The sequence below is a fragment of the Fonsecaea pedrosoi genome (assembly GCF_000835455.1).
Source record: "Fonsecaea pedrosoi CBS 271.37 unplaced genomic scaffold supercont1.3, whole genome shotgun sequence".
NCBI classification, from domain to species: domain Eukaryota; kingdom Fungi; phylum Ascomycota; class Eurotiomycetes; order Chaetothyriales; family Herpotrichiellaceae; genus Fonsecaea; species Fonsecaea pedrosoi.
Window position 1 is genome coordinate 3,653,920 of NW_013550613.1, and position 11,772 is coordinate 3,665,691.

The following is an 11,772-nucleotide window of genomic DNA, read 5'->3' on the forward strand; positions in this document are numbered from 1 at the left end:
TAGGAGCATGAAGAAACTTCGTTCCCTGGGCGCATTGGCGCTTTTTGCTCCCAGTGTATTTGCGCAGAGCTGCATATCACTGGCTGGTTCGAAGACGTGTCCTGCTTTCAACTCTTCCTCGGTATCAACAGATGCTACTTTAGTTGCCCTATAGTAAGTGACGCCGACCTTCTTCGCTGCAAGGATGACCAAACCCCTAACGTTATTTCAGTCCTTTTCTTGCCTTTGTCACGTCGACCGAGAGCTTCGATACTCAGTTATCTCAATATGTCGATGAACAATATGTACAGACAAAATATGTGAATATCTTTGGCTGTGACAATGTGAATTTGGGCAACACCACCAGCTATTACGCCCGTTATACGACCAGCTTTCTCTGCAATGGCATTGTGCAGAATTCTCGGACACCCTGCGGTCTATCTGTGGCTGATTCCGAACCTCTGTGCGCCGACTCTTGCGCCGAATTGGCATTGAGCGAGGAGCAAATTGTCTCGAGCGATCTATGCCCTAGTCGCAATAATGACTACGCGGACGAACTCCGAGCCGATTTCACCAACTGTGCATTACCCGCCAATTCTATTAGTGGCAGCTGTATCACTGGCGAGTCCAACGAACCTGAGAATTGTGGGTTTGGCAGCAATTTGATGGGTCTGTGCAGCTTCTGTCGCTCAAGTACCCTCAATGGGACAGACTCGTGCTGCCTGACTTCCAACGCGACTGGCAGATGCCAGGATGTTACGCTCCCTGTCTTCTCCACCATTTCCAACCTCTTCTCTTCTACCAGCCCTACATCCTCACCTACTTCGAGTCCAACAGCGGTCGCTAGTCACGGAGGTGGTGGCTTGAGCGGTGGGGCGATTGCCGGGATCGTTGTTGGATCTGTCCTGGGATTTCTGATCCTACTTGCCGTGATCATCCTGTGCTTCATTTGCTTCCGTCGCAGGCATAACCATAGCAAAGCAGGCAGTGTTCTCAACCAACCTTCGCCGCAGAGGAAGGGTGTCGTATCTGCATCCTACAACCAACCCATGACGCAGCAAGGATATGAGGTCTTACCTGGCGGACGTGTTGCTCGTATGTCGGCGCTGCAAGATGACCAGCCAGGTGTCGGGCCCACCATCGGACCACGCAATTACACATCCCACACCGACCCATACGGTGACAGTCCAGATTCGCGCGAAAAGGGGATGGGTGGGATGAAAGCTAACGGCTCACCAGGGAGCGACTCACAACATGGATCTTCCCCTGGCGACTTCTCATCTCCAGAAGGAGTCGCCAGTGGACAATCGGAGCAGTTGCCGTTCTTCAAGGATTACTACTCTAACGACGATATTCATCCTGGAGATAAAGTCTCGGTGTTATGGGCATATCAGCCTCGAGCGGGAGACGAGTTTGAACTGGAACGTGGTGACATGTTGAAAGTGGTCGGCATCTGGGATGACGGTTGGGCGACGGGAGTGCGGATCAACGAGCGGGCAGAGGACTATGATGGCAAGCATAAGGTGCAGCGAGACAGTGGTGTGTCGAACGGTTCGGCAACTCGAGAAGAATCCCCTACTCCGCCGGGCGAGATCAAGGCCTTCCCACTGGTCTGCGTCTGCCTCCCGGAAGCGTGGAAGAAGACGGTAGAAGGCGATACATCGGCCGAAAGCGGCTCAGGCGGTCCTCCACCTCCATGAGGAAATCGGCACGGTGTCCAATCAAAGCTGATTTTACGACGACATGCAGTTTAGCAAATGGCGTTTTCGGGATGGTGGACTTCACGGTCCGACGAAGACTACAGTACTCAATAATCCAGTAATATGTCGCACAAAAAAGCACCGTCGCGGGAGTCGTCGTCGACTTGGATCGCAGAAGACCGGGTGTTATCAGCAGCGCTCTTTGCCCCGTTGCCGAGTTGGATCTTTGTTGGTTATGCGTTGTTCGTTGTTGTTGCATTGTATGCCTTGAGTTGATACCCATTGTGTATAGCCCTCTTCCTCTGCCTGCTTTGGAGTACGAGGTACATTATGCTGTACGCTCACCGTTCCGTGTTCAGTGTTCAGTGCTCAATGTTGATGGCGCATGGTTTTACGAGCAAGCGCATTCGTTGTGATTTGCCTTTTCTTCATATTCGGTGTGTGCTTTTGTGAAGAGAACGAAAGATGGTCGCGACAGGAGGGCGCTGTATAAGAGAGAGACTGTGTGTGTGTATGTGGGCGAATGAGTGTGAGGGAGGATTCGTCCAAGGAAAGAAATGTCCGCCCATTCAAACCACCAGCCAGCCAGCGAGAGAACAGAGAAGAGGCAACGCAGTAAAGTCCTACGCAGAACAGATAGACAAGAGTATATATATATATAGCGAAGCGACTGAGGGAGTATACCTCGTATACATACATATTTACATACCTAGCTATGTACTCGGTAGGTACATATATAATACCTAGGTATCTAGTATACATATGTCTACCAGACATCCATCCATATAAGTATGTATATAGTATGCAATTAAGTACCTCGTACACTAGTATACACCAAAGGGGATATCAAACATGATGTGATGTGATGTGATGCGATGTGACGTGCATTGTATTGTATTGTATTGCATTACATTCTTTGATTTATCTTATGAGGTATGGGGTATGCTGTATGGTATATCGAGCGTGTACGAGGTACATGAATACTCAAATATCATCTTATATTATTCACTTTGATACGTGGTGGATTCATTCATGCCTCATGCGCCTGGTCCTGCCTAGCTGTCTGCCTGCCTCTCGCAACTTTTCCAAGTAAGAAATCGTCCCAGAAAAAAAATCAAAGAAACCAGAATCTCAGTTTCGTTGATCCGATCCGTCGTGGTGGTTGGTAAATATCCAGTTCAGCTGTGAGAGGTCGTCCGATCCTGTCTGTCCGTCCCACAATCATTACCCAACGTTGATCTCAGTCTCAATCCCAATCCCAGTTTCATATCCATCCCAGCGCCACGCTATGTTGGGTCTTGATCTTATTTCCCATTCCCCGTTCCCAAAGAAACCCTCCGGATTAAAAAGGCCGAAACCAAAAACGCCTTGGGAAAGGGGAAGAACAGGGACAAGGACAAGATATACCCCGGTTAAGCCAGAGGTAATAAACGCCCTCTTTCCTTTTCGCCCAATCCCCATGTGCCTTGAAAAACTGGCATTCCAAGAACTATGAAATTCAAGCTTCCAGAATCTCGAACAACCGATCACGCAGCGACGATCACACCGTCCTGACAGATCGTCCCTGGCGCGACGGGGCCCATTTTCACGAGCCCGCCTTGGTCGCAGAGGTAAAACGACGTTTCGCCGTTGCAGTACAACGCACCATTAGGCGTGCAGGCCCCGTCATTCTCGCGGATAATTTGGCCATCAACACACGTCATGCCGGCGGCGACGGCACCCATATAGGTATACGTCGTCCCAACACCGGTGGAGATGCATTGAGAGAAACTAGAAGGGCTATTGCATGTAAATGTTCCGGGGACACAAGGCAGTGGGAGAGTGGTCGGAGAAGTGGTAGCGGTCGTGGTCGTGGTCGTAGACGCAACCTGTACCAATGTCGTAAAAGTGGTTGACAGTGTGATGCTTGCTGTTGTTGTCATCGTAGAAATAGTGCTTGTCGTTCCGGTAGTCGTTGAAGTCGTGGGAGTCGTCACTGTAGTTGTCAAAGATGTCGCAAGATCGAATAGCGTCGTGGGAGTCGTCGTCGTTGTGGTCGTCGTCGTCGTCGTCGATGTCATAGTTGTAAGTGTCGTAAGTGTCGTAGGTGTCGTAAGTGTCGTCGGTGTCGTAAGTGTCGTCGGTGTCGTAGTCGTCATCGAAATGGTCGTGGACTCGGCCAGATTAGAGTCGCCAGGATCTGTAGAGTTAGCAAAAACAGCACCAGTGCCCAAGGCAATGGCGGACGTAATAGTTGAACTGTTAGTCAGGGGGAAAGGGGCAAGAGAGGTTGAGGTTGTCGTCAATGTGCTGAAAGACGTCGTGGATTCAGCCAAATTATCCACGACGCTTCCTGTTCCCGAAGTAAAAGGCGTGGTGGTGGTTGAGAAGGTGCTCAGTGTGGTCGAATCGGTCGTGAAGAAAGCCCCTGGGGAGACGAGCATAGATGTGGTAGTGGTGTCCACCGTTGTAGTTCCAACAGTGGTTGTCGTTCCAGTCGAGGAGGGCCGAGTAGTCTGAGTCGTGAACGTTGTTGTTAACGTGGGAACCTCCAAACTGCTGGATGTCCCAGTCGTCGTGACGAGATCGAGTTGCGTAGAGACGGAGGTGGTCAGGGAATCAGAAGTAGTTGAAGCAGCGACGCCGTTGATGGTAAACCCCGGACCTGGATCTGGAACGATGGCATCCTGGCCGTAGACAACATCGCTCCCGGGATCTGGAAAAACCACTTCTCGCTGCTCGATGGTTTGACAGCCGTTGTTCACGTTGCACACGAACATATTGGGTAGCCGATCCATTGAAGCAACCTGTCGTCGATACGGCAAGCCTCGTCGATGCCGTGTGCTCGAGCCACCAACGATCTCAACCCGGGCACAATTTTGGTACATCTCGCGATCTCCGATGAGATTAAACCAAGACCAGGAGAAGAGCACCGAATCGGAAGAGGGCGCAAAGCTCGGAATCGTGAAGGCGTAGTTGTGTGTCAAGGGGCATCCGCCGATGATGGATTTGATGACTTTGAATGTAGCTCCGTTGTCATAAGACAGAGATAGTTGACAAGAGCCTCCGTCGTGTGGGACTGTCCCGTTCAACCACATGTCGTAGGTACCGCCGGCCAGGTAAGTTGCTTTGGTGACATAGCTATCGGGAGTATTCTGGTAGTTCTTGCAAGGAAAGTTAGAGCCGTCCGCGAACAACGGGGACGTCATGTCATAGTCTTTTGCATCAGGGCTGATGTCAGGATCAAGGGGACTTCGTAGGGGGTATGGCCAGCTCATCTGCATATGGGCTTGAGTGCAGAGAGGCAGCCATAATAGGGAGAGGGCAAGGGAAGTGTGTAGCAAGGGGGACATGGTGTGTGCTCGGTGGGACAACTGGCAAAGCAAAAAATTGACAAGGGAGGGGAGGAGGTTGTAAGATTTAGGGCAGAGAAGCCCGTTTCGAAGCGGTAGGAATGGAAGACAGGTTGAGCACACGTATAGCAGTGTTGCTGTCAGGCAAAGGAGTTGGAGTGTGATGGATGTGATAGATGTGAAGGAAGCGATCAGGCTTGATTCACGGATGGATGGATTTGTGTTTGGGAGCGACACAATGCTTCGTATATGTATATTTCCAGCCCGTCCACATATATCTGCATATCGCCACTTGACGGAACGCTGTTCCAGCTTCGATTTTTGGAGATGGCGTACGACGACTTGTCTGCTGGACAACGCTCGATGACATGCTGCTCTGGATACAGCTGGGGATCGTGGCAGGGCTAAAGTGGGATTGACGAGGCTCAAGCGCCACCGGGCAAGTCACCACAAGGAATGTTGTCGATCCACTGCCCCAGCATGACATTCCTCCAGTCCATGAAAGGGCAAAGGAGGTTTTGCCATGGGACTCCGAGCTCCAGGTTCCAAGCTAGTAGATATTGTCGAGGAGAATCTCGAATATCCCCCGCAATTGTTGGCAAGGCGACGTGGTCGCCAATCGCAGCCACAAAAAGCCAATCGATGATCGGCTCGAGCCTCGTCCAAAACTCAAGGAACCTGGGACATGCGAACTGCTAATTTAGGATTTTCTGCGGGTTTAAGCGCCAATCTGGACCATTTCCTTGAAGGGATGTCGATCTGAGTTTGTTTGTCAATAATCGCCTGTCCGGCGAAACAAGCCTGTGTGATTCGTGGCGCGGTTATTGCACTGCCGATCAATGCATCCAACTCATTATTTTCATCTTTCAAATCAAATCGCATCTTCTCAGTGGCGTTCATCTGTTGAAGATGACTGTTCATGTTCTCGAGGTCGTTCGATGCGGCGGCTCCAGAATGAACGAGGGGGGCTTTGCGAAGTCGTCCATGTCGGATTCGATCGCAACTTCTGAAGAGGTGATCCCCATTGTTGTTGTCAGCCACCAAGGATAAATACAGGAGCAACATACAGAGTGCTCCGTTGCAACGGGTTCCACGCGGTTGCTGTCTCGACCTGATGCGTCGGACAAATCATTGTTGTGTATTCCAAACATCTCATCTCAGCGCAAATTCGAATCTTCCGGATGTAGAAGGCAGATGCTCCAATTCGGCATGCATTGTCTTCCAGATCGGTTTACCTTTTCCCACTCGGCCCATTTCACGCGCATCTCCTTCCGTTCTTGATGGTCGATGGCGTGGTCAGTCCAGGTGCCATCCCGTCCTGCACTCAAGAGCGGACCTAGCCAGCGATAAACGACAATAATGAGCCAGACTTGTCGCCTCCCAGAAGCGTCAGGTGACAGACTTTCGCGAGCTTGAAACATGAATTGTGTTTTACAGCCTCGAGTAAAGCAGGTGCCTTTGCACTTCGCGCGAGTCCGGCCGGCTCCAAACTCTCGCTTCGACTCATTGATACAAGGTGGGCCTTTCACCCCAGGTGGGAGCCGTTGCGTATTGATGCATGCTCTGCAGAACTTGCTGAGGATGTAAGGATCTCCGAGCTTCATATGGGCGCAGAGGCGGAAATCAATCCCTGACAGAGCGCTGGAAACATCCTTGACCTGGAACACTTCTTTGTACATGCCACTACCTCCGCTTGTTCTTGCGTTATACAATGGTGATGGCGCTTGAAGAAGGGCAATCTTGGAGATCAACAGAGACTCGGCTTTCGGATTCTCCAGATCCATGGCAGAGGTGCCTTTCTCGGGGCGGTCGGCAACAGACCTGTTGCGAATAGAGTTTCTGCACCTCGAACAGGGCTCCAGTGTTTCAACTCGAAATGGTGATTCCACCCCGGCCTTGATGTTGCGGATCGTCCTCTGGTAACCAAGGTGACGATGTGGGCACAGCCAGACCTGTCTACAGTCTCGCAAGGTTGATTCCTGTTTGATCTCTGCCGTAGGGAAGGTGGACCGGAGATGAAGCATCTGACACCTGCTACACACCAGCTTATCTAGTTCAGTGGGATCCTGATCCCGTTCAGTCATACAGAGGAAATCGAAAAGCTCTTTCCCCGTCAAGACAAAGGATGGCGTGCTATAGAGATGGAAGAACCTCGAGCAAGTATGACGGAGGGAGACCTCACTACTTGGGCTCAAGTATGGTTGGAGAAACATCAAAAGCTCCGTTGGTAGTGAGAGGAAGCCGGACTCGACATTGTTAAACACTGTCCGCTCGGACCACCTAGTCCCCACCGACGGAGTCTGTCGACGAGGCGCTCGTTCGATGATGGCGGTTTCGGGAGTAAATGCCAGTTTGGCGACGAGCTGCTCGTCGGAAGGTGTCAAGGACAACGCTTTCCTTGGCCATGGCTGCAATTGATCTCGACTCTCTTCCGCGACTTCGACAGGCCCAGGCACAGACTTGGTTCGTGAAAGCTTTCTCCGAAAACTGGCAAACCCTGGCATTGTGTAGATGTGTATGGTGAGGTCAGCCGGGATCCCAGCTGTAAGAAATGCGGAGTCGTATCTTCCAAGGCGAACAAGAACGATAAGCGATTAGTCGATCAGTCAAGCACCTCTTGGACGACCTTCACAGGTGAAAGAGTCGGCACCGGTCGATAAGTCCAAATGACGGGAGGAAGACATTAATCATAACTGACTCTGCGCCACAGTTGAAGATGTCCTGCTCATTTCTAGAGGAAGAGGAGGAGGTCTCGGTTGTGGCCTTTGGGCGGATGCAGGTTCGTGGTTTGGTGGCGGAGGAGCATTGAGACTGTTTTCTTGTAGGGCAAATCAGAGCAGCCATTTGCCACTGGGATGGAGAAGTTCGCTGAGTAGCGAGGGTGGTCACCAGCTGTTCCACCTAAGCTTGTCCGTTTATTGATCCCTGCAGTGGGCGAGACCCCTCAGATGGCTCGATGGATCGATGGGTGCAGGGAGGAAGCCTAGCTGTGTGCCACTTAGCAGATGAGGCGCTCACGATTGGTTATTGGCGGGTGATGGTGTAAGGGCGGAGTTCTACCTTGCCGGATCGAAAAGCATCGCAGGCGTGCATCGATCTCGAAAAGTCGCGTGTGAGAAGCGCAGCTGCCCATTGAGACGCGACACAAAAAGTCATGACGTCGTGATTAGAGAATTGGCTGGCCAGTCCTCGTACTCGATTCACCACTGCACCATGCAAGGGACATTATGTATTGTAGGTTTTTTCCCTCCTAGAGTCAAGCTTAGAGTCTCTAGACATTCATCGCATGTTCAATTTTTTCAATCGTCTGTGTTTACGTCGAAGAGGGATTCGCAGAGACTATATTGCCCCAACAGTTAGATCTCACGCCCTCTATGGTTTACATCTAGGATCTTCGCCCTCACCACTGGATGCGATGCCTAAACGAAAGAGGGCAGCTAACACCACCTTGGTGACTTCTACCACACCCGCTTCTGCATCAAATCGACGGACTAGTTCCCGGAGAGCCTCTGCCACCACCCCTGTCGCGGTCGACACTAATCCAGACACGAATGATATGATCGAGGATGGCCCGAATGCCCTACGTGCTTCGCCAGACGCAGAACAGCCCGAAGTTGACACTGCGAAAAGTAGGAAGGGAAAGATTAAGGTCGGAGCCGTGGACGAACCTGTTGTGGCATATGCTAGACCAGTCGCCCCTCCTACAACTCCCGTGAAGAGAGGGGATGGGCTTGACAGAGATGATCCCGAAGCTGAAGGGGATGAGGAAGCTAACCCCGAAGAGCTGAAGGAAGCCTTGTCCCGGCCACCCCCAGTCAACAGCTCATACCTCCCATTACCCTGGAAGGGCCGGCTGGGTTATGCTTGTCTGAACACCTATCTCCGTAATGCAAATCCACCAGTATTCTCGTCACGCACGTGTCGCATCGCTTCGATACTCGAGCACCGCCATCCACTGAAAGACCCCAAGCTGCCAGAACATCCCACCAAAAATCGTCCTGACAAGGATCAACCAGCGGACATAGCTCGGGGGCAAGAATATGTGGAAGCATTGGGTCTCGCCAATGCGCGGGACATTGTCAAGATGTTGCGGTGGAACGATCGGTACGGTATCAAGTTCCTTCGGTTGTCGTCTGAAATGTTCCCCTTTGCCAGCCATGATATATACGGGTACAAGCTTAGCCCATTCGCCTCAGAGGTGCTTGCAGAAGCGGGTCGCGTGGCTGCTGAACTCGGTCACCGGCTGACGACCCATCCGGGGCAGTTCACACAGCTGGGCTCACCGCGAAAAGAGGTTATCCGAGCGTCCCTACGCGATCTAGACTACCACTGCGAGATGCTGGACCTTCTGAGGCTCCCGCGGCAGCTGAATCGTGACGCTGTGATGATCCTGCACATGGGTGGAGTCTTTGGTGACAAGGCTGCCACTATTGCTCGATTCAAGGAGAACTATGTCAAGTTGTCGCAAGGGATCAAAGACCGCCTAGTTCTTGAGAATGATGATGTTAGCTACAGTGTGCATGATTTGCTGCCTGTGTGCGAGGAGCTCAATATTCCGCTTGTTCTGGATTACCACCATCACAATATTGTATTTGATGCAGACAAAGTTCGCGAAGGGACCCTTGACATCACGAGCCTTTATAACAGGATCAAAGCTACGTGGACAAGAAAGGGTATCACGCAGAAAATGCACTATTCAGAACCTGTGCCATCGGCTATTACTGCACGACAGCGACGGAAACATAATCCGCGCCCTGCAACACTGCCACCCTGTGCGCCGGACATGGATTTGATGATCGAGGCCAAGGACAAAGAACAGGCTGTCTTTGAATTGATGCGCGTATTCAAGTTGCCCGGGTTTGATTCTTTCAATGATATCACCCCTTACGTGCGGAACGACGAAAATAGGCCATGGAAGCCTCTGAAGAAGAAGAAAACTCCCAGAAAGAAGCGCCAGTCCAAAGCAGACGAGGGAGCATCGATCGCCAATGACGACGACGATGACGATGCAGATGAGAAAGCACAGCCGCCACCTCTGGTGCCAGATTCCGAGATCAGTATGGGTGGTCCCGAAGGACGCGTCTACTGGCCACAAGGCATGGAGGAATGGTTGCGACCGAAGAAACGAGAAGTCAAGCCTCGAGATCCAGCAAAAGCAAAGACAACAGCCGAGAGGGCGGCACTGAGACGGGCCGAAAAGGCTGCGTGGCAGGCAGCGAGGGAAGCATCCGCAGAAGGAGAGGGAGATACGCCAGCGTCCACAGCCAAGTCGACTGTTTCTGAGCTGGCCGGCCTGGATGTGAATCCGAGGGCGACGCCCAATGCTGCCAAGACACAGAGTGTGTATGATGTGGCGAAGACGAAGAAGCAGAAGCCGGTCCGGGCACCTCGCTCGGGTACTGGAATGAAGAATACGAAGGGCACAAATAAGACGGTGTTGACGCCGAGTACGAGCGACCAAGACTCGGCTCTGGACGAGGAAGAGCAGAAAGCGGAATCAGACCTCGAGATGCCGGATCTCACTGATGCGGAGGAGGTCAGTGCGGTTGTCAAAGTCAATCGGCGAGCACCAACGCGGACTCTGAGCGGTAGGAGGGCTAAGAAGAAGGCTGTGAATTATGTGGACGGCGACGAGGACGACGATGAGTAGTGATTGCTGTCGGATCTGTGGGATAAAGAGGATTAGAACCTGTAACAATACTGTAAAGATACTTGCGATAGCGATATCGTCCGACTACTTCTTAGACATGGGAACATATGGTGATAATCCCAGGATTTTGACCGAGTATTCTTGACTTGTACCTCGCAGCTGTTAGTTGAGTGGTACACTATCGGTGTTTTCCTGTCTCTTTGTTGGGGGTCCATTGGGGGCGTGGGGGATAGTGAGGGGGGCCATGATTTCCTCTCCCTCGATATAGTACAAGGCCAAGACGAGACGTTCGGGGTATCAACATACCGAAAATGCTTGCCCAGCGGACAGCAGTAAGGCGCTTTGAAAGGCCACTGTCCGCTCAAGGAAGGAGAGCCTCTCAGCAGTAGTATGGGTGCCTGCCCTGCTGTAGTAGCAGCACCAGGCGTACACTGGCACATGCTCGACGTGTACCTCGTAGAGGAGGGGTATCAATCGGTCAACTTCGGTAAGATGGCCGGTTGGACGAGTTGGACGCAGCAGCAGGACCAGCCCAATGAGGGCATGATTCGCCGGAGCACTGCCGCATCTCCCGTATGGCTTTTGGGCTTGTTAGAAAACTCTCTATCCTTTTCTGGAATCCTCAGATGGCCAAGGCTACGGCGAGGGTGGCGGCGATGGCGATGGCGGCAGTATACTCCGGCTGTGGGGTGGGTAGGTACCCAATACCCAAGGTAGGTACAGAGTAGGTAGGTATCTAATAGGTGTCGAGGGCTGGATTGTCCCCGTCCGTTGTCGATAACGTCACGATTTGTGTGTGGAATGATTGATTTGCATCATTCATAGCCTATTTACCGACTCCCCCCAACCCCATGTCATGTCATCGGTCAAACTCCCAATGACAACTGGGACTCTGCCCCGCGCGCGTTGCGTGTTTTGCGTCTCTGGATAAATTCAATCCGTTTTTCTCTCTCTTTTCCACTCAAAAATAAAGATAAAATAAAACCCGGAGGCGAGAGAAAAAAAAATATTTTTTTTCTTCTTCCAGCCCGCCCTTTTTGAATACTTGTGATCGCCTTCCTTCCTCAAATTGACCTACCAACCCCAAAACGTACCAAGCCACGCCACGACC

At 51.8% G+C, this 11,772-nt stretch overlaps 4 protein-coding genes across 4 annotated transcripts; 2 read left to right on the forward strand and 2 right to left on the reverse strand.

Annotated features, from left to right (window-relative positions):
* Positions 1-7: 7 nt before the first annotated feature.
* On the forward strand, positions 8-1,679 carry Z517_05250 (uncharacterized protein; the record flags this gene model as incomplete). Its single annotated transcript, XM_013430577.1, has 2 exons — positions 8-153; positions 212-1,679. The coding sequence occupies 2 exons, from the start codon at positions 8-10 to the stop codon at positions 1,677-1,679; spliced, it is 1,614 nt and encodes a 537-aa protein (XP_013286031.1).
* A 1,779-nt stretch (positions 1,680-3,458) lies between these two features.
* Z517_05251 (uncharacterized protein) lies at positions 3,459-5,011 on the reverse strand (the record flags this gene model as incomplete). The annotated part of the gene is made up of 2 exons (XM_013430578.1): positions 3,459-3,832; positions 3,883-5,011. The coding sequence occupies 2 exons, from the start codon at positions 5,009-5,011 to the stop codon at positions 3,459-3,461; spliced, it is 1,503 nt and encodes a 500-aa protein (XP_013286032.1).
* Positions 5,012-6,168: 1,157 nt separating this feature from the next.
* Positions 6,169-7,515, reverse strand: Z517_05252 (uncharacterized protein; the record flags this gene model as incomplete). The annotated part of the gene is made up of 1 exon (XM_013430579.1): positions 6,169-7,515. One exon carries the CDS (start codon positions 7,513-7,515, stop codon positions 6,169-6,171), a length of 1,347 nt encoding a protein of 448 aa, XP_013286033.1.
* Positions 7,516-8,426: 911 nt separating this feature from the next.
* Positions 8,427-10,661, forward strand: Z517_05253 (UV damage endonuclease UvdE; the record flags this gene model as incomplete). Its single annotated transcript, XM_013430580.1, has 1 exon — positions 8,427-10,661. One exon carries the CDS (start codon positions 8,427-8,429, stop codon positions 10,659-10,661), a length of 2,235 nt encoding a protein of 744 aa, XP_013286034.1.
* Positions 10,662-11,772: the final 1,111 nt, after the last annotated feature.